The sequence below is a fragment of the Pholcus phalangioides genome, unplaced genomic scaffold (genome assembly GCF_987345545.1).
Source record: "Pholcus phalangioides strain wild (caught in Gottingen) unplaced genomic scaffold, Ppha-v1.0 ptg000020l_1, whole genome shotgun sequence".
In the NCBI taxonomy this organism is placed as follows: Eukaryota; Metazoa; Arthropoda; class Arachnida; order Araneae; family Pholcidae; genus Pholcus; species Pholcus phalangioides.
In genome coordinates, this window is record NW_028301613.1 from 6,245,880 (window position 1) to 6,269,441 (window position 23,562).

The window sequence follows — 23,562 nt, forward strand, 5'->3', positions numbered from 1 at the left end:
GCAATCTCAAAGAGAGTTAGCAGACTGGACTGTGGAGGACTCCAAAAGAGAAATTTTGGCAAAAAATTGTTTTTGTAACTAAGTTATTTTTGTCATTTTTCTTTGGTTTCAGCCAATATCAAAGAATATTGAAATAGTATCATAAAATTAAATTCACCAGAAACAAAATTGAGGGATTTTTTTAAAATTATGCTATGATTATGTTGTCTAAGTGGAAAGTACCCACCCCCGTTCTACTCTTTCTAATTTTTTGAGTGAGAGCCCTGAGATTGTTTCTTATGCAATCATTGGATGCATTTATAATGATGTGTTTCAGACTTGCGTGATGGTGCTTAATAATTTACACATTTTCATTCTTTCATGGATTTGATTTAAAAAAACCGAGCAAACTCTAGACTTTTTCCCTTTTCATCAATTTCAAGTCTAATAATAGTATTTATGTTGGCACGACAGCTATCATTATTTTAAATCAGCAATCAGGGGCATAGACTTCAAAACTTTATACAAAAACTAATTTCTCTTCTTTCTTTTTTTTTATCAGCAGAACCCTAGTGTCCCATTGTAATGCATTGCAAATATTTTATGCAGTAAGTTTAACTCCGTACATTTTTTTTGCCAATTTTTTTTTTCATTCACAGAATCTATAAATAGAACAACTATATTTTTTTACTATCTAAGAATTTTAGTCTATATTTACGAGATCTTCTAAAAAATTTTTAAACAAAGCCTTCACCACATTTTAATAACATGTGTATCATACTAGGGATTGCTCTTACTTCAATATCATTGAAGTTTTTTTTAAAAATCGAGCAATTTAAATCGGGCTTTAAATCAAGCTTATAATGACAACGGTGTAAGGGGGGTGTCCCTGTCCAAATGGTGGCTGAAGATTCCTAGACACTTAGTATTGGAGGGATCTCCAATTAATGTGCAAAACCATGGAACCTAAAGAAAACTACTTTATTTCATGGTACACTTATTAAACACAACCTTCCATGACGGGAGGTGCATTCCAACTCATGTTCTCTTCTCATGCGGAAGATAGTTTTTCCTCTCACCTTTCTTTAACAACGCATAAACAAAACAAAAAGACGTGTGGTAGGCCACAGAGAGTTAGTAAAAATGTCCATACTGAAATAAAATAGATTCGTTATATACTAGCTGATTTAAATTGGTGTACCTTTTGCATAAGTCTGACATCATAGATGTGTTAGGGTTACATATATTCTTGCGTAACACTTTTTGGCATGTACTGATTCATCAGAAATCCAACAGAAGAATGTTTACAAGGGGTATGTGCAGAAGTATCAGCAGCAGACTGTAGCGTAAATCTATTATTGATCAATAATTTAAATGGAGGACTTAAAAAGTACAGTCGACATTCGTTGAAACCACTATGCGTTATTGTGACCGTTCTATTATAACAACCAGTACGATAAGTCCCAAATTTTTTTCCTATCGATCCTGTGCTATTTCTCATTCAATGTAACAACTTACAAAGACATTCAATCCAATACAACATCAGAATTCAGCTCTGCCTGCTTCCCCCCCCCCTTTTTTTTCTGAAAGAAATGTACAAAATCCATGTTTTTCGCTTCCAAAACTCTGTATGATGTTGACTCTTGATGTTGGAGAATTTAATACATAAGTGTGTGAATGAAAAATTAATCAGTATAAGTTTATTATAATTATTTTCTAACCTTGTGCATTTTCACTGCAACCGCTTATTACATATAAATTAATAATGTTATTTTTTATTACGTCCAAATATGAATTCTATTCAGAAGTGAATTTTTTTTTCAAACGTTCGATATAATGGCCTCCTGATATAATATCTGTTTTTCTTGCAACGAGGGTAGTCTGTTATAGTGAATGCTGACTGTATTGACCTAAGTTCACACTTGATCCTTATTCTTGTTTACTAGGGATATTTCCAGCTGAAAGCAAATCCTGGTGCATGGCTGTTGCGGTTGAGACAGGGTCGGTCATCTGAAATTTATGATATTGTTGGGTATGTGAACAGTTTGTATTTTATTCTCGCTAAAGGCAATTTAGTGCATTTGAGTTGCTTTTATTCCATTGAAAACTGTGTGTTTTGTGTTATTAATTTTTTGTGATCCATTGATTCCTCGTACCAATAAAATGCTGGCCATAGACCCCCCCCCCCCCCCGTCCTTTTTGGAATAGTACTCAGTATGTGTTGTGACGGATCTCTTGTCACAACTAGGAGCTCAATGAGTACCACGAAGCACAATTCAACACAATAAGATTCAAAACCTGAACTCTGAACAATTAGATTTCATTTAAATAGAATATTTTAACTATTAGATTTAGAAATTTTACAAAGTTTTGACAAAATTGATACCACCAAGTTGTCGGCCCATATCTCCAATCACCGGGAGTCAGTTCATTGCAACTGGATTTTTGAAGTCGGCTCATTCTGTTCATTGACCTAGGTAGGCTTTACATGATAAAGAAGCAGGCTTAGGAGTTCAGGTACATGAAATACTGTAGAGGTATTCCAAACTATGACATTCTAACTCACTGGGGGGGGGGGGGATTGAACCAGTGAATGGTGAAGTATGGCTAAATGCGAGTGAAGCGGAACTACAAGTGCTAAGAGACGACATTGTCATTGCCTTTTATACTGAAGAAGTGATCAATCAATTGCATCACTGATTTGCATATATTCTGAATTTTTTTTCATCACCATGGTATCGCAATGTGGCAGCAGTAGCCATGACATCATTTCACCACAAAATCAGCGTCTCAGGAATGCTGTTTACAGATCGTACCAAGTCTACATAGACCATGACATCTGACGATCTTAGGTAAACACCAAATGACCTATATGACTTGATATATTTGGGTGAGATTTATTCGATTAAGGACGAACATTTACTTTAGAACACTTATTTTGAATGGGGTGTCCCTTTCCACCAGACATGGATCTGTACCATTATAGTGTGTTGTGGAAATCTCTTCGAGTACCTCAAAAAGGTCCTTGAACCCCTGGTTTTAAAGAAGCCCAGATAGGAATAGATACAGGTTACAACTTTCACTATGTTTTATATTACAGGCATGAAAACACTGATACACCCCCAGGCTCTCCGGAAGCTGTTGTGGTTCTGAGCAGCTTTAGGAGTCACATAATGAAAGTCAGGGTAAGCTGAGCTGTTTCCGTCCCATTTTTTTCATTTTCATGAAAATAATTTGGGTCGGCACATTGTCTTATTGTGTTTTTAAAAACTATCGTCCGTAGGTAGCAAAAAAACCTGGTAAACAGTATGAGGAGCTGCTGTATGACGAAGACGGATATCAGAATCGAATCTGGGATACAATTACAAGGTGCGATGATCAATATTTTCCTTCTATTTTCATGAAGTTTCGACTTTCTTTTTTGCACCTACGAACATGTTCACCTTATATTGGTCACTCTAATTTCAATTGCAAATGACATTAGAGTGACCAATCAGCTGAAATTTCGAAAATTCAATTATTGGCATAAATAGTACTAATTAGAGAATAGTGCTGATTATATGTTCATGTTAGTGAGAAAACTTGCCAAAGATACTTTGATACTTGCAGTGCATGTATATATAAATTTTGTGTGTATGGCGTGGAGTGATGTGTCGTGTTTTTAGTTAACTATTATTATTATAGTTTGTTTTATAACGCCAGTTTTACTGACTGCATGTGTTTACCTAGTGGGAAGATTCCAATTGTATGATAAAACAGACTGCTGATTCCAAATAAGTATAGACAAGAGAGAACTTGTGACTCTGAATTTTTTAACATGCGATCTCGGGTTATATTTTACCAATAAGAAATACCAAATACATTAAAATGGAACCTTGTTTATATGACTGTCATTTATATTACTTATATTTAACTAAATGTGTGTGTACTAAAATTTAAAACTTGGTTGTACAATTTTCACTTTTATAACAATGTTACAACATGGTCTGATGAATGGGATTCCACTGTACAGCTCATACAAATTTTCGGCATTGCCTGATAAAATTGAAACACTACTCTACTTTGAACTGTACCCAGACCCTTTGGTCCGACAAGGCTTTAATACTCATATTGGGGGCCTGGCGATTTGTTCGCTAACCGACCAGGGAAAGGAAAACTCCCTGGTGCTGTAGTTGAGAAATGAAGCTCAAAACACATATTGGCACCTTTTCAATGGATTTTAAACAAATTTTTGTTGAAAAATTGGAAAGGGAGGTAAATAAAATCCTTTTATGTTCAGAGTTTTTTGTTAACATCAGGATTTCAATGCAAAAAATATCTATTCCAATGCTTTCTTACGCTTAGCTTTACTTTCCTTTGCGATTGTCTACGTATACGTATATATTATGCTACAAGCTTAAACTAATGATCGAGATCTTAACCTATTCATGCTGGCGATGTTTCTTTAACCTAGCATGCTCTAAAATTTTTCATGTAGACGGTTCTTCTTTATGGTTCTTTCATGATTATTTGTTTTGCTGTGCTAACATATGCATATACACTGGAATCGGCTTTAGAGAAATATCTTTCAATTCAATTCATCACGTCAACAAACATACATTGCACAAAACGAAGAAAATCCATCCAACAGATCGTTGTCGATCCATACTGGTGGACACAATCATTGTTGGGTTAATTTTCAAGCACGAAAAGTAAATAATGATAATAAACTAATCATAATTAAAAAAATAATAAGAAGCAAAACAAGAGAAAAAAACGCAAGACAAAGAAATCATCTATGAACATGGCAGATGCACAGACACAAAATATTACATTGAATTAAATTAGGGTGAATGATCTGTCCTATTCATATGAAATAAATTATAAATGAAGCAAATAGACACAAATTATTTTTCTTAAAATTAGATTAAAGAGAAGGCGCGCATTGATAAAAGATATCTCTGGGATTTTTCAACCCCTATCAGGCAGTTCATTAAAACTTTAATTATCTGATGTGATTGAAACTTAGTCTGCATTGGTGAATAGAAATTTCTAGATAATTAACCATCCATCATTTTAAAAATTCTGATTTACAATCAAAAATTATGAGAGGAATATAGAGGATTTTGTCACAGCCCTTTTCTTTGCAGTTCTTTCATAAAGTTCAGATGAGTCATAATGTGTTCAATGCTGCTCCAAAAAATCAAGAACTTTGGGCATCAAGAACTTTTTTTGCATCCTAAAGCATACATACTCATCCCATGGCCCGCAAATTTATCTGATATAACCCACAACTTCAAACCTAACTTTGCAGAAAAAGGAACTAAGTGTCACATTTACAGATCACTTTAAGTGGCCAGAAATTCAGAACCACTAAAAATACAGAAATGTCCTGCAATACCAAACGCAAGTGGTTCGTCAGATTGTTAGACATTTTACTGGTCCTTGGGTTTAGAAAGGTTAAGAAACACTGGTATATATATGCTAAATGGTCCATGGGAAAAAGGAAAAAGCGCCAAATTTTCACCTGGTGGTCGAAAATTGGACTTTTTTTTTTTTTTTAAATTTCACAAATCTCTCTCCCATGGTTTCATTAAGATATCCAAAAAATTTGGCTGTATTTGGATGAGCAGTTTTTAAGGAAAAACTACTCAGAGTATGAGGACTGTGATCATAATCACCCTGTATATGAAATTAACCTTATAGCATGAAATTTAAACATTCGTGTCTCATTTTTACACTCGTTTTAAAACAACCATATCAATTAACATTGAAAAAAAAGTTGCTTGACTTTGCGGGTTGAGACCCAAATACAGGTAAATGTTTCAACAATTCCATAAAAATAAAAATAGCCACCACACACGCCCAAAGTTGGCATAGTAGATAAACAAGTTTGAATAGGAAATTAGTGAGAAGCTCAAGAAAATTTGTTTCTGCTACTTGTGGGTAAATGAGAGAAATACATGTGCATGGTTCTCACAAACCCAACCCATTCACTCGAAGGGTAACCTTTTGTCCGTTACGAGAACCTAATGATTTGTTGGTACCTGACGATTCCCATAGCTGTAGGAAGTTCGGATAGAATTCACCATAATTGATCCCTTTTGCATCCTCAAGTGGAACAGTCTGCAAAATTAAGTCTTTATCCCCGAAGGTGCAATAATTTGCTCGTGCCAATGTGAAACAATCGCAGATTGCTTATGATGGAGAAAATTACTTCAAAATTATAAATTTTGACTAAGTCCGTTTAATTCAAACAAGCTCACCCTTTTCTTTGCCAAATCCTGAGGATTAGGTCAGTATGGTGCTGACAAATACTTGAAGAATTCGGGCATTCACTATTTTCACTTCAAAATATCGAAGATGGTTCTAGAGTAATTAAAGATTAGATATTCATTACCAATTCTGCCTTATTGTGAACACAGTAGCAATTTTGAACAAAATTTTCTCAATTTAGTATAACATCAAGAATATCCAGGGGAGGATCAAGCTTTTGGAGGGAAATGTTTCCGGTGGATTCTGCTGTATATGCATTCACATTACATGTGCTGTTGAGAAAAATTGCATGCAGTTTTATTAATTTTTTGGTGATGGTTTTTTTTTTCTTTTTTACTTTTTTCTTTTTCTCTTTTTTCTCCCCTTCCTTTGCCTTGCAAGCAGCATGCCAATAATTGGCGGGATCGTTTCTGAATGCCAAGCAATATGGAATGAAATAAGGAGGTACATTTTCATTGTGCATGCTCTGTTTTTAGCTGTTATTTTCTCTATCTCTGTCATTTTTGTTACATCTTTCTCAGCATGCAGATTAGAACCTCACTCATAGTATTTACACTCTCTATTCAGTGATTTTTCAACAGTATTTTCAACAGGAATTTTAAATTATATAGTTATATCTTTATTTATGTCCCTCTGAATTTGCATCACCCTGCGCATCGCTTTGCCAAAAAATAACTCTTTTTTTTCAATTAGACTCACTCTGAAAGGATATGATTTCATGTTCGTACAAATGAAATAGGGTCACCTTTTGACTTGTACTTTACAAGGCATTCCCATTTTTTCCCGTATTTTCAATGAAGCTTGCCAGAATTTGTAATCTTCAGTGAAATCGTTCACGAAGACAGTTTTTGTTGCTCATAATTTACATTACAATGCTTATGACCAGAGCCCAGATGTTGATGACTTTTGCATTTTTAACACTTTTTCACTTTTAAGGCATTTTTGGAAATTTTTAGGATATTTTTCACTTTAAAAAATTTTTTTTCTTAAAAATTAGGCTAAATTTTTTTTCAACAAAAAGTGTGTTTATTTCATCACTTCATTTGTATCTTCCTTTATCGAATATAGGCAATATTTTGGTAACAATTCCATGTACAGTGGTCAACAAGCAATTCACATAACGAGGAAAAATTTTGAAGAAATTTTGATTCTGTTAACAGGATATATTATGAGCAAAAATTTTGCTCTTTGTTTATTTATTTTCACGTTATCGCAACGGAGCTGATGGTTTTTCACTTTCGCCAACACACATACTGTGGAATTGTGGGTAATATTCTCTCCAAGTTTCCGGTCAGCATGCTTCACTTGAAAAATTAACACACGTGCAAGCAGGACTGCTTACAATACGAAACTAGATGTAGCATTGCAACCGCACGTATGGTGCTCCCCAAGTTTTTTTTTTTTAATTCTGCTTGGAGAAAACTGCGTTGATTGCCTTTTGGAACACTACTTTGAGGGACTCGCTCATGAATAGGAGCCAACATTTCTTGAAGAGATTGTGTTCTTGGGGGAAGACCATGGGACTGGAGGTGCATGAGAGGATGACATTCAAGAACTAATGGTGTAAAATAGCCAGGAATCAGGAATTGATATTATATTGCATTGTGTTATTTGTTATATTATTATTATGGTGTATTATTGATTGAAGTCATTTTTATGTGAATGACTTATTGTGGAAACAAATTATCAGAGTTCCCATTATTTTCTATGGGAAAGTTTGATTCGATAAGAAATGCGAGTGATTTGGATAGTGAGCACGTTAATTAAGTTTGTTAACCGAAGTTCCACTGTACATTTTTATATTAAAAAGCCCAAGAGCTGGCCACTTCACCAAAAAATGAAAATGGAGCATTCAAGAAATTCTGATTTTATATGGGATGTTGAGAGAGGGGACTTTTTTTCATTGAATAAAAAAGGTTGATCGGGAACCTTGTAGTACTTGCATGTGCTACAGGGAAATTGTTAAAATCTGCAAATTCACATTGAATGATTTTGATCTGTAAGACTGCTGAATGCTGTAAGATTTCAAAATCTTTTACCTGGGATATATTGAAAAATAGATTGCATACATGTAAATTGCATACATAAAGTGTATCCAAACATAAGTGTTCCAGAGTCTGGAACACTTTATTTTGTGTCCAAAAAAAAAAAAAAATAACGTACAAAGTTTTACAACATATTTTCCCCGGGCAATTGGGTACTGTCGCAGTTAGCAAATTTTGTAGTGATTACAGACGAGATGAGGTTGGGAGTTGGAGGAAGGTTTTGGGGTTTCACATTAACACTATCCATTCTTAGAATAAGATAACCATAAGTATTCTTTATGGGCATTGTATAATATTTTATCTTGTGTATATATTGCTTATAATTTTTGTTATTTGCATTTTTAATTGGGTTGCTGTATTTTTGAAATATATGACATCCATATTTTTATGGGCATCTTTTTCTCAGCCACCTCGTTGGGCATTTTGCCTGTTGTGGCGTTGTTTTTGTATTTGTATTAAGACGGATAAATGTATGCATCCTAATATATCCTATCCATAAAAAATACTTCCATCCTAATAGGATGGAGGTATATTTTAAAAGCAATTGGAGAGGGGGGGGGCCCATGCCATCTCATCTTTACACGCGCCATATTATATACATAGGCGTACGCAGAATTTTCTTGGCGGGTTTCCGATTTTTTCCTTCTGAGGGGGGTTTAAGTTTTTTCCTGCAAAATAACATTATAATCTTGACTTGGGGGAAGGGGGGGGGGGTCCCCTTGCATACTCCAATGTACACAGGATACAAAAAAAAAGTGTGATTCTTATTGTGAAATATAAAATATCCATCGGAGTGAGTCACCTCGCTTAACACCTTATTGGTGAGCAAATGGGTTTTATAACTTGCGGACTAGAAGCCAGCATCAGTTTTGTTGGGTTGAGTTCACTCGCTGAAGTGGATTTGATGAAATTATACGAAATAGAAATATTGTGTGGGGGAATATATACAATATATTAGGGATCACCCGTGCCATCTCGCTTAGCACCTTATTCAGTGAGCAACATGAATATGATTACACACGTGTGTTGTGGGCGTGAAATGCATTAAGAACTTGAATAGGCCGCTGTGGTGGTCGAGTGGTCATGGTGACGGACTCGCATCGCGGGGACCTGGGTTCGAGCCCCACCGTCACCACGGTGGTGGTCGGCTGAAGTTGGTTTTCTGTGGTTCCCAACTTCAAGGCACAAATGCGAGCCGATCTCCCCGTTAAAAAGTCTCGCCACAGAGAGCAACAGTCCTACAAACAGTACAAATATTCAGTCACTACACATCACTCACTTCACTTCTGAGATATAGATGGCAGCACTGAAAAATCATACACAACACTGGGTACGCACTCAGACTGTTAGGTACACACACACACTTCCAGCACAACTCACTAGGTAGTAAATTGCCTATGGCGATAGACCTGAGTTGAGGAAAAAAAAAGAACTTGAATAGAGGAAAGAGAAATACACATATACATATATGTAACTGCCAGGCCGAATCGTCTCGCTCTAAACCTATTTTGGTGAGTAAAATCCATTGACAAAAAATCCATTAGCAATACATTGTTGTATCTCTCTCACTTAGGCCTATTTTCTTTTTGAATTGTATCAGCTTTGTTTTGTTGAAAATATTAAGAGTGCAGTACGTATATTTTTGCAGGCACGTAAGTTCAGATGTATACCATCTGATCTCTGTATCATTTGCTTTTTTATTTCTTCTTCTCTCATATGCGGAGGGAAAAATGAATTTAAGTGTCATTTAAAATCATTCTATATCATTAATTGATTAATAAATGATATCGATTTAGAGCAGATGTAATTTAAGTGGGTAGTTTGATTCCCGCAACTATTTGCAACTGTGGCATTTTCCTAACAGAGGCTTTCTCTTATCATTTTAAACACATAGAAAATGAAGTGTTCAACATAGCACAGATTCGAAAGATCATAAGGAAGATAGTAGAGGTTCTGCGCAGTAATCCATTCCAATGGAAATAGCACTTGTAAAATGTAACAGTGTAACATTTTTCAATTTGGAAAGGATATTATTGCAAGTCAGTCAAGATGCATTGTGATGGTTTCCAACCTGTCATTTGTGTATATCAATGGGGGAAGAGGGGGGGGGGAGATATTGTGGGATAAGTCATTTAGCCCACAATATCCCTTTCAGACCCTGTATGCCCAAATGGTGGAGTTGTCTCACTGTAGAATTTTTTTATTAATTCTCAGGGAGTTAAGCCCTGATTTGAAAGATTGTGTAAGTTTTGAGTTAGAAATATGGTAAATATGAAATCTTTCATATTTTGGGGTCTTTTATCAGTGGGCAGCACTTAAAATTAAATTTTCTGGGGTTTTTTTAAGATGTCTTCCAGGAGAAAGAGCCTCCAGGGGAAAAGTGTGATTTGTTACATAAAAATAGCGATTTCTTGGCATTTGTTTTTAATGCATTTTTTGAGTTCAAAAAATATATTAAAAACAAATGCCAACAAATCGTTATTTTTTTTATTTTAATTTTTTTTTTGTTGCAAATTTTCAATTTTCTGAGAAAAGAATTCACTTCATTTAAATTTTTTCAGCCGCGATGATGCATGGTGTATTCATCTTCACATACAATTTTTTCCAGAATTTTATTGCTAAATCTTATGCAATAAATCCCCCCCCCCCACCCGGAAGCCCTTTCTCATGAAAGCTATTTTATCTTGTGGTAAGCTGATGTGGTTTCAATATTCAAAAAGGGTAGTAGAGAAACTGTGTTGAATTATCGTCCAGTGAGTTTGACGAGCTTCCTTTAAAAAATTTTGGAAATTATCATCAAAAGTTTATGGTGAAGTGAATAGATGAGAATGAAGTATTATTGGAAAACCAGCATGGGTTCAGGAAGGGAAGTCACGTGTAACTAACCTCCTTTGCTTCTATGATCATGGGACACAGGCTTTGGGCAAGGGCAAAAATGTAGATGTTGTTTACCTTGATTTCCAAAGGCATTCGATTTGGTCCAACATGGTCCTCGCAAAGTGCTTATATGAGATTAGGGGCAATTTGTTGAATTGAATGAAATCGTGGTTGAGAGATAGGTCACTACAAATTATGGTTAACAAGGAATTTTGTAGGAAAGAGATATTTTCTGGATTTTATGTCAATATAAGCTCGGAAAGAAAAGTCACCTGATCACCGCCATGACTCAAATCCAGGCCCTCTTGCATTCCAAGCAAGCATGTTACTATGTACACCACTGGAGACACTACCCTGCCTTCACTGTTATGTACTAGTAGCATTAAAGAAGTGGCAAACCATGGTAAAGGCATATTCATGTCTGAAATGCATTGCTAGGGAACCATGGTAACCAAAGTAAACATCCCGAAAGTGATGGTTGAGGCCCACAAACCATTGTTGTCTGACAGTTTTTCCCTCATTTTGGGCATTTGCCCAGCTCTGACAAACTTTTAAAGTAGTCTATCATTGAAAAGTCGGGTCGCGTTTGGTATGTATGCAAAATTTCGTGACAATCGGTTTAAAATAGTAAATTTGTATAGAGAACATGCACAGTCAGAAAATCAATTTTGTATACATAGATTGCATAAATTAGAGACCCAATTGGACATTTCCTCTGAGAGTCCACTAGTTATGTTACACATGGTCAGGTCTCTAGCAGCGTATATGGTAGTGTACACTTGCCTGGATTGCGTGAGGACTGGGATTGAATTCACTTCAGCACAATGTCCAGAAAAAGTCCCTTTCTTTTATTTCAGTAGGTGTTTATGTATGAAGTATTTCATATCATTTTTAACATGTATTGATGTATTTAGTAGGTAAGTATCGATCTTACTTCGATTTTACTTCCCCCCCAGATTTCTATCTAAAAGTGGAATTTTGATTATCATTGGTCAATTATCGTTCATGTTATACCTTTTGACATCAAAATTGTGTTACGTTCTAATTACAGTCAAATCTCCAGTTTAATGTGCCAGCGGCCGACAAAAACTTAGAGTTATCAATAGTTCAACTTATCAGAAATTTCGATTCCAGAGTGTGGGGAGGGGGAAAGATTTATTAAAACAACAGCGTTACTTACAAATACTGTATTAGTAAAATTTGTTAGACTACTGGAGATGAAGAAATTTGATAAAATATTCTTATTTGATAAGTTATTCTTATTTAATCATATTCAATTGAATGAGGTTATTTAGAAACTAGATGTACGTACTGCATCATGGAAATGAATGCACTCGTGATACTCCTATGAATGGAAGAAATTATAAATAAAGTATATACAAGATTACACTCAGTGACCAAAAAATCAGGAACACTCCTCACTCAAACGTTGACCCGTCCGTGCAGCATGTGTGCTGACGTAATAAACCAGATTTGCTGGTAAAAAGCTTTCTCCTGGTCAGAAGCATCAGTTAACGTGACAATTTACCTATTCGGGAGGAAAACAAAGATATGAGTGACTTTGAACGTGGCATGCTCGTGGGTGCCAGAAGGGGTGGGTTCCAGTATTTCCAAAGCCGCTAACCTTCTTGGTTTTTCTTGTATAACTGTATCCCGAGTCTTCAAAGAATGGCAGCTAAGTCAAAAAACTTCAAGCAGAAAGCGGTAATAGTGAGCAGAAATCACTTGTGAACAAAAGAGCTGCCAGTCGACTGACACGCATTGTGTGCAGCAGTAGAAGAGCTACAATGCAAAAAATTGTAGCACAATACAACTCGGGATCATCACAAAGCATATTCGTGTGCTCAACAAGACAGATCTTAAAACAAATTGATTTTAATAGCCGGCAACCAACAAGAATCCCTTTGATTTCACTGCAAAACCAAAGAAAATAGCTTGTGTTTGTTAGAAAATGTCAAAATTGGACACTTAATGAATGCAAGAAGGTTGTTTGGTCTGACAAGTCAAAATGCCATGGATCTGGCATGCCACATGACAACTGTTTAAGCTGTTGGTGGTGTAATCACGGTCTGGGGGCATTTTCCTGGTATACTCTTGGTTCTGTGGAAACATCCATCAATGCCAACACCTGTGCCTCTACATGATTGCTGGCCACGTGCACCTGTTTAACGTGGCCATAATGTCTCTTGCTCCTTTTTGTAAGAAAGTAATTCACTTTCTGCAAGCTGACAAATGAGTCTGCTAAAGTCTGTTGCCAAATGCTAGTTGTTAAATTTTATTGCTTAATGCTATTTTTTTTAATTTCTCTCATTTCTGAAAACCTCAACTTAAAGGAAGAAAAATTCAAGTAGAGTGTGAGGGAAAATTTTAACACTAAGATATGTAAAGAGTCCTGGGGTTGAGTGAAAACTTTAATTTAAACAGATATTTGAATTATCAGAGTTTGACTTACTGTGAATTGACTGTATTAGTTATATAATACCACTCGCCGCCTGGCAGTCGAGTGGTTAGGGAACTAGCTTCTCACTGTGCAGGTCTGGGTTCGAATCCCAGTTCGGTCATGAATGTCTACTAACACTAAAAAATTCCCTGGACGGATCATGCTGATCCCTTGGGAATACGTGAAGACCACGTTATACTTACTATCAAGTATCATGAAGAACCTATTATATAAAAATTGTTGATCATTTTTCTGTTAAGAGAATGGTTGTGATAAATAAGTAATGGCTTCATTGCACCCGATAGTGTTTCCAGATTCCTTATCAGCTGGTTTATGCATTTCAGCACTTTCTCTGGCGAGAAGAAAGACTCCAAGGAAGTTGACAACAAAATCAACATCTTTTCTCTGGCTTCTGGACATCTTTATGAACGATTATTGAGGTATTCTATCTTTTTTTCATTCTACTTTACACGTTGTCTTTCAAATGAATTGAAGTTCCTGTGAGTTAAATATGCTGTTTTACACAAAGCTTGTGCTGAGAAAATTTGGTAATTCCATCACATATATAGTTGAAAATCTGCTTATGCGATTGCAAGTATTTATCCCAAAGAACACTTAACACACAACTTCCCAGGCGATAATTCATTTTATTCTGTATATGATATAATATCGTAGCTGTAAAGTCTCCAGAATTTTTACTCTACCTCCCAGACTCTCGAAAAATTCTTTGGCAATTCTATAGAATTTCGATGGCAATTTCAAAAATGACTTAAGGAAAAAATTATTCCTAAAGAACTTACCTGTGGTAAAAGATCATTGCTTTTGTTTCTTTCCTCCCCCAAAATGTCACAAACGTAATGTAAATTATTGCCATTGTGCCAAATCACAGAAAAATTGTTTCATTTTAGCGGGAAGGAAAACAAAATTCACTAAACAGCCAGCATCAGTTTGGCTCTTGACATTCGATTCAGTGATATAATTTTCATCTGGTATGAACATATACATACATTTATGTCTGTATGTTCTGTTTTTTTTGGGGCCCGATAGCTACAAAGACTATACAAAGTCTAATTACTATCATTACTACACTGAAATAATGATAGGTAATTAGACTTTGTACTGATTGGCAATGGCTTGCTTAGCTTATGGGCATTTTGTCCCTGGTACGTTTTGTCTATGGAACATTTCGGCTCGCAACGTTTTGTTCCAGACATGTCGCTTCTGGTACAATGCGCCCTCAGAAGTTTTGGCCCTGACACTTTGTTCCGGACATTTTGCCTGCCATATCAGTGGCGAGTGAGTGAGCAACCATATGAGTGACTAGGTGAGTGATCGTATGTGTGACCATGTGAATAACCAAGTGAATGCATAAGTGATTGAATGACCATGTGAGTGGGTGCATGACCATATGGGTGACCAATTGAGGGAGTGAGTGATTGTATAAGTGAGTGACGTCACTCACTTGGTCATAAATTGATCACTAATACAGAGTAAGGTCACTCATATGGTCATTCCCTCCTCCATACAGTCACTCACTCACTTGTGCAGTCACTTGCTCATACAGTAAATCGCATGCTCACTTTGTCACTAATACAATCATTCACTCACTCATACAGTCACTCACCCAATCACTTGGCTCCTCACATAGTGAGTCACTCACTTGGTCAACCATATGGTCAGGGCAGGCAAAATGTCAGAGGGGGAAATTTCCGTAGGCGAAATGTCAGAGGCAAAATTTCCAGATTCCAGCTAGCACGATGTCATGTTATGTTTCTAAAAAGGGCAAAAATCCCTACAACTTCACTTTTAGTTTTGAATAATCCATATTTTGTTTTTCAAAAATCCCTTTCACATTAGTTTTTGCAAGGAAGTTGGATCCGCCCAAAAATCTCCCATAATTCTCATTTTCCAAAGTTGACAGCTATATTACCTAGAAATCAAAATTTTTCAAGTTATCTAAAGTTCAGGGGGAGGGGGGATCTGGTCCCACCCCCAAAATGTGAGAAAATGACCGAAAAAAGGGAAAAAGATGGCCAAATCTATTGTTCTATCACTTTGGTTCCCCCCAAACAAAATTTCTTGCTACGGGTCTGATTCAGTTGTTATATATTCACTTGATTAGATGTATATTATTACGATTTCACCCGTGATACTGCAGAACCCCTATGATGATTGTAACAAGTGAATTTTCCAATCAAAATTTTGTGCAACACAAATTACTTTAATAAATATTTTATTTTTTCAGAATTATGATGTTGAGCGTTTTAAAAAACACAAAAACGCCTGTGAAGTTCTGGTTCCTAAAGAATTACTTATCCCCAACATTCAAGGTGAGTTTTTTTATTTTTGCAGTCTTTTTTGAAAATCTATTTACTAGGGCTGGTTTGACCAATCGATCAGTTGTTAACACTAGAACAACGGAAGCGATCATTTTGACCGCTATAGAGATATTTAACTGAAATGATCGCAGAACATGCTGAAATGAACTATTTTCTAATGTGAACATTAATATTGAGAGAACAGATGTTCTATTATGGTGTTTGCTTATTTCCAGTACCCATTTTGTAAAATTCAAAGGTACATATTAGAAATAGCTCGCCGCCACACGTTATTCAATCCATTTAGAGTTTCTATAGATTGCTGCACTTCTATTACATTACATTCGCTGGTACAATGTCGCATGACGAAAGGCATCCTCGTTTTTCATGATTTTACCTACTTACAGGACTCCAGCCTGACGGCTGAGATGGTTCTTATCATTTTTTGTTTCTTCACATTATAAACTTGCTGTAGAAGGACCCCCTGGGGGACCCCAACGAAAAGGATCCTAGCCCTAGAGGCCCTGCTGGATGATGTGGGGAGCCATTACTTTACAGTGTATCATGCTTCTGACTGAGCAAAACAATAATTCTACAGTTGATAAGCAGAGAAAATCTAGGTCTTGAGTACCCCCCCCCCCCCCCCACCACACACACAAATTTGAAATTGCGGAAAAGGGCAATTTGAAACTATGAAATTTTATTGCTCTACTAATGAGTTTCACTGATGTTTTAGACAAAATGAATTAATTCAGGGCACAGAGCGATCATCAAAAAGCTGTCTTACACATGTATCTTACATTGCTCGGGATTTGGTGGCTATTTGCGATTTTTTCATTCCATACATACAATCTCTTCACAAATTTCTCAAGCAAATTGTACTTCAAACCTTGGCAGTGGACTGCCAAGTGAAAATCTGATTGTCTGACAAATGTCTTCTAGATAGAATCAAATTATGTGATGCAATGATTCAACCAGCCAAGATGCACATTCATTTAGTTGCCATCAATCAATGAAAAGTGTCAATGAAAATCCCATAAGAGAAGCTGATAAAATTTGATTGACGTTAACTAAATCAATCTGCAATTGGGCTGGTCTAATCGCTGTGCCACATAATTTGATTCCATCCTGAAGACATTCGTCAAAGACTAAGCAATTGCTACCTGCAATCAAATTTTCCCTTGACAGTCCACTGACAGGTTTAGGAGAAATTTGTGAAGAAACTGCATGGGCGGAATAAAAAACTGTAAATAGCCACCAAATCCCAAGGAATGTAAGATACATAGGTAAGACAGCTTTTCGATGATGATTATTACTCTGTGTTCTAAATTAAGTCATTTTGTCGAAAATATCAAACTCATTAGTAGAGTAATAAAATTTCATAATTTCATGCATAGAAATTTGCCTGCAATTTCAATTTTGTGCGTGGTACTCAAGACCTAGAACTATTCTCGATTATGTGATTTATAACTTTGATTTATTTATCTCTATCATCATTTTCAATCATAAATTTTTTACTTGTCTACTTTCAAGTGCATAATGGTACCTTTCCATGTATATATATCTTTTTTAAGCTAATTAAATGGTTAGGTTCCCGAGAGGCACCAGAGTCCATTGGGATAATCTGCTTATATCACTGACAGGGTTCGCACATCCTTACAAACTCCTTAAATACTCCTAACTTTTCATTTCCTTCTGGAAGGGCCCTTATAACTCCTTACTTTTTGCAGCCACCCCTGAAAAAGTCTTTTTTTTTTTTTCTCTGAAGGGATGATCTTTCTTAGAATAGGCATTCCCCATGGTGATGAATAGCAAGCATTGCCTAGAAAAATAAGAGGAAGCTTTCCCCGAATATAAAGAGAAAGAAAAGAGAAAAAAAAAACGCTCTCTCCCTTTGTAATAGGAAATGTGAAAGCAGGGGATGGGATTGGAACATCCAATGGTTGTGCATACCTGCCAACCGTTACGATTTTGTCGTATTTAGTAAATTAATACGATTATACGCTTTTGCTTCTAAAAATGCGATTTTTTACCAAATCGCTAGTTTTGACGTGTTTTCCTGCCTATGTCGCAAACTGGTCAGCGTTGGAAATCGATGGTCTGTAGAACGACATCACTCCGCTGAACCAGTGGCCGAAAATTCCCCCATGCCCAGTGGTGAGAAAGTTTTTTTACGTTTTTACTTATGCGGCGAAACGATGTCTCGAACCTCCTATATTACGCAGTATACCGAGTGCAGATCTCGCAGCCTTCCTATTTTTCCTACTTTCGCCGCAATCGTCTTTTTTTTTACTGTAATTCGCTCCTACTATTCCTATTTTATCCCTCCTTCCCATTTGCTTACAGCCAATATCTCACTACGAAAATTCCGTGAAACCGCAAAATGTCACTGCTTTCCGCAGTTTTTTTGACGTGTTTTATTCACATTACAACTCGCTACTGAAAAGGAAGAAAAGAAAAAAAATTTCAGTTACACTGGAGTAAGGGACGACGACAAGCGTATCTTTTCGCCGCCGCGCCTTGAAGTGCTAAAAACTGAAGTCCAGTGGGGAAAGCGAATCTGTTTCGCAGATTGGTTGCTGTAAATAAAAAGGCGAAAAAAAGAGGAACAGGCTCTATCCACACACAAGAGATTCTATGAGAGACAATGGGTTTATCTCTCCTGGGATTCCGTGACGAGTGTTCATCCCTGAAGCCAGGTTTTCCTAGGAGTAGGCTTTTTGCGCCGCATGAACCTAACTGGATCATTTCGTGTCGCCAGAAATGAGTTATATAATGACGTTACGCATTTGCGTTTTCCAAGCGTGGCGCATCGGCTCAGGACGGCTATGTAGTATATGACCCTGGCGTCATCTACTCTATCTGCTGCATGCTCCGGTTTAAAGGGAAGAGACACAACACGAAAATGAAGGGAAGATCGCTGAAACGCGCGGCACACGACGCTTAACTCCTCCAGAAGCAGTCTGCCAATCACGCCCGACGTAAAGCGCTGTCGTGAGCCGTATTGCGCTCTGTAGGAAAACAGTCGTACTGCTTTTCATATTGATGAATAGTCATGTCGCGCTGGGTGATTCACGTTGCGCGCGGCATAGAAAACCTGCTAGTAAAACCCGGCTTTTAAAAGTGACAGCCCGAGCCACGTCTGGTTACGGGGGGGGGGGGACTAGCCGATCAGCCGCTATAGCTGAACCCACTTTTTTTAACCTTCAGAAAATAACTTTAGGGTATCTTTATGTTAGGGGTCATTCAAGTATTACGTCAGCATGGATGGGGATTTTCGATTTGCTGACTTGATGACGTGAGGGGGGGGGGGGAGATTTCTTACGTCATCAACCACCATTTATAAAAAATATGAAATATTCATAATGGCGTCTTACTCGGTGCGCGAAAAACGAGTAAAACTTTTCACTAGTTTGTGGGCACCTGAACTAACATTCTTCCTATCGAGTCCCCTACAGAGCCACTCTAGTGATCTTCAAATACTTAGCGGATCCAAATGCTCTGGAGCTGTGCCGCGCATCATATAAGTGATCCGTGATTATGCCGCAGATCACTTAAGTAATCTGGGAATGTGCCGCGGATAACTTGAGTGATGTACAACCGCACTGGTGGCAGGACCAATGCTCTAAAACTTTGTCACATGTCACTCAAGGGATTGCTTAATGTGCCAGAGATCGCTTAAATGGTCTGGAATTGTGCCACGAGTCACTTAAGCGATCTGTAAATGTGTAACTTGGTTCATTGTTATTGTTACAAAAATAGATTTAGGGACAGGCCACATCATAACGCCAGGGCCACATTTGGTCCGCACAGGCCGAATGTTACTGCAGGTCAAGGGCTTAGAGAGGTAGGGTCGCAATGAATTTCTTGAACAATTTTGGGTTCTTAGCCTTCAAATAGCATTGAAATTGACAAAAATTGATTATAATGACATATAAAGATATTTTGTTTCGAAATTGTAAAAAATATTTTTACAATTCTTTTAAAAATATTTTGTTCATTAAAAAAATAAATTTTTGATTATTTGGGGGGAAGCCCCCAATTCAGATTCCACCAATAAGCGTTAGGAGGAAGGGGACAGAGCGCTGACAGGGGGGGGGGGGGGTGAGAGTTTTGCTGACTTTTTCTGACAAGAGGGGTGAGTCAAAAATTGCTGAAAATTTGCTGACCTAGTACTTGAACAGCTCCTTATTTTAAAGCATACATGTGCTCAACACATGACTAAATGTGGCCTGCCTCAAGTGGCTCCTGGCAAATTCTTACTTCAATTGAGCCCCCCATTCCCAGGTTGTTTGAGTGAGTGATTTCCGGGGGGGAGGGGGCTTTCTTTCTTTCAAACCAAGTACAACTCAGGTCTATTACCATCTATGGGCAATTTACTATCTAGGAAGTTGTGCTGGAAGTGTGTGTGTGTGCCTAGGGTTGCTGCAAATATAAATAATTTTGTAAGAAAAATCTTTGTCGGCTGTGGTTTTTATTTTGAATAATTGGAGGGGGAATGAATATCACTTAGAATTTTTATAATTTATGTGATGCTGTTATGAGTTATATTTTTGACTAATACACTGCTGGCCACCCAAATTGCAACACCAAGAAAGACAAGAGATATCGCAACAATATTTATTTTGTAGATAACATGTTGACCAAGCATCAAATGATTAAATTTATAGACTTCTGTGAAGTGTGGTTCCTGCCAAAATCAGTAGCCAGAGTAGCCGCCATTGTTGGAGATCACCGCTGCCACACGCCTCGGCATTGATTCAAAGAGACTTTGGATGTGTTCTTGGGTACAGCAGACCAAGCAGCTTCCACGCGTTGCCAAAGTTGATCTGGTGTGGCAGCTGGGGATGTAATCTGGGTCAATCGTTGAGCAACCATGGACCACATGTTTTCTATCGGCGAAAGATCCGGAGAGCGAGCTGGCCAGGGAAGCAATTCAATCTGGCGATTGACGAAGAACCTTTGGACAATGCGTGCCACGTGTGGTCACGCATTATCCTGTTGAAATATGGCTGTGGGCAAGCCCTGAAGGTAAGGAAGGACAACTGGCTCCAACACCTCGGAGATGTAGCGCTGGCTTTTTAAAGTACCGGCAATGCGTACTAGAGGAGTGCGAGAGTGATATCCAATACCACCCCATACCATAATACCCGGTGCAGGACCAGTGTGGCGGTGCATAACGCAGCTGTTCAGCATCCTCTCTCCACGGTGTCTCCAGACTCGAATCCGACCATCGTGGTGTTGCAGACAGAAGCGTGACTCGTCAGTAAAGACAATTTCATTCCATTGTGCCGTCCACATCCTTCTTTCATCGCACCATTGGCGGCGGAGACGCCTGTGGTTCTGCGTCAAGGGTAGACGAAGCAATGGACGTCTTGCGGACAGACCACTCTGCTGTAAATGGCGTCGAATGGTACGCGCAGACACTGGATGATGCGGTACAGACTGAATGTGCTGTGCTATGGTTCGTGATGTGGCTGAGCGATCCGTCACTGCCATACGCACATTACGCCGGTCATCACGTGAAGTGGTGCACTGAGGTGGAAGCGATCGATCACGTCGGTCCGTCGTACCCTCCTGCATCCAACGATCACATATCCGCATTACAGTTGTTTGGTTTCGTCCAACACGACTACCGATTTCCCTGAAAGATAATCCACAATCTCGGTAGGCCACTATCCTTCCTCTGTCGAACTCGGATACTTGATCAAAAGATGATCGCTGTTTTCTACGAGGCATAATTGATCGTTTTTTTGAAAAAAACACAAGAAAAACACAATTGCCGTACTTCAAATCGTCGAAATCTCCAAGCCTTAAATAGCGCTTTGAAGTGGCGCCACAGGCGCGCGTGATGTGCGTCTGCGCTGAAATTCTAATCATTTGCATATCTCACCTCCGCTAATGCATGTTGTAAATTTCATATTATTTGCATGCTTCCTTCATGGTGTTGCATTTACGGTGGCCAGCAGTGTACTTGATGGTTTTAGAACACTTTGGTGACGACAGAAAGCATGTATGTGGATTGATTATTTTATGAATTCTTATGATGCTGGGTAACAAATCAAAACTTGTAATTTTTGAACCACTTCTACATCCATATTTTTGAGAAGAGGGAAAGTTTGTTTGCAAATTAAAAATAAATTTGCATATGTGCCCCGCCCCTTTTTTTGCTGTAAAACTTGTAAGTTATGAAGTTTGCCATGACTCCTTAAAAACAGCTTGAAACTCCTTAAAAAGTCCTTACTTTTCATTTTGAAAATTTTGTATGAACCCTGACTGAGTGTGACAGAGCCTGGGTGTCTCTTAGTTCCTATCACTATTTGGGTATGGTTTCTCATGAAATGAAGTAACAGTATGAAGAATGAAAGTAGTTTTGAAAAAAAACCGATAAAGATCCAAGTGAAGAATTTTCAGGATTTTACAATAATGTTCAGCATATTGAATCGCTTCAAGCTGATAGCCTTAATTCTTAATCTATTTCTATGTGTTTGTTTACATCTAATAGTGTAATTATATGGGTAATTCCACGTGACTCCCTTTACAATCATAGGGACATTTTTATTTTTTCAAATTGCATTGAAACGTAAGAATTTTGATTAAAATTAATGAGCCAAATTTGCCACTACTATTGTGCAATCGCCGAAATCTGTAGCAAGTTTATATCAGGTTGATCTTATTTATTCAATTTTTGTTCATTATAAATTTAGTTTTAATTCACAAAATTCAATAAGTAGAAAAATTCTCGCTCCTGGGTGAAGGTAGGAGGTTCCCTGGGTAGGATGTGGGGTAGCACGAGAAGAAAATATTGTCCAAAGTAGGCCATGAGCTAAGAAAAAAGGTTGGGAAAACACTGATCTGGAGACTTCTTGTTCTATGTCTTGAACAAATGTGCATCAATATGAGAAATGTTTGTCAATAGTGATTTCATCTAGAGTTTTCACTATACTTTATAAGCTTACTAATACATGTAATACTACATTCATCCAATCATCTTCCAGGACTTCCTCCCGCACATGGCAGAGAAATATGACTTTGAATATGAGCTAGTTCAGTACAAGTGGCCGAGGTGGCTGAACCAACAGAGTGAGAAGCAGAGAATAATATGGGGGTGAGTCTTTCTTTCACTTTTATAAGTATGATCACAGATTATTTTTTCCAGTACTTATTATAAACAGCAATTAGCGCTGGAAAGGTTCCATACTAATCTTTATAAAGAAATTATATCATTCAGACAATGGCAATGAAATTCATATGCTCTTATGAATAAATTGAGCAATAAAATGCACAATGAAACCCACTCGTATCTATGAAGTTTTTCAAAAAGTAGTATTCTACCATAATTTTTTATGTGAGAACCAATGAAACTAGGAAGCGCTGATTTCGTGCACATATGTGAGCAATCCTAGCGTGCATGTTGAATTTTTTTAAACCTGCAGAAGTTGCAGGTTGCCAGCAGCTCGCCAGTGAGTGAGCATCATTGCATTTTTGTTTTTGACAAAAAATGGCAGAACAAACTTGAACAATGCTGCTTCATTAATCGTGATGGAGCTTCCAATTACGACGCAGAGCCTTTTGGTAGCTTTCCATGATGTGCAGTGAGGTGCATACTTGGGATGAACCATGCCACTGGAGTCAAAGAAAACAAACA

General features: G+C 37.5%; 1 protein-coding gene across 1 annotated transcript in view; it reads left to right on the top strand.

Moving 5' to 3' along the window:
* Uggt (UDP-glucose-glycoprotein glucosyltransferase) overlaps window positions 1-23,562 on the top strand; it is an 83,323-nt gene that overhangs the window by 52,870 nt on the left and 6,891 nt on the right. Inside the window, exons 30-36 of the mRNA XM_089248680.1 lie at window positions 1,926-2,011; window positions 3,080-3,164; window positions 3,263-3,348; window positions 6,619-6,678; window positions 13,941-14,036; window positions 15,842-15,926; window positions 22,913-23,022. Of these exons, the coding sequence (XP_089104806.1) occupies window positions 1,926-2,011; window positions 3,080-3,164; window positions 3,263-3,348; window positions 6,619-6,678; window positions 13,941-14,036; window positions 15,842-15,926; window positions 22,913-23,022 (608 nt within the window). The remainder of the gene's footprint in view (window positions 1-1,925; window positions 2,012-3,079; window positions 3,165-3,262; window positions 3,349-6,618; window positions 6,679-13,940; window positions 14,037-15,841; window positions 15,927-22,912; window positions 23,023-23,562) is intronic.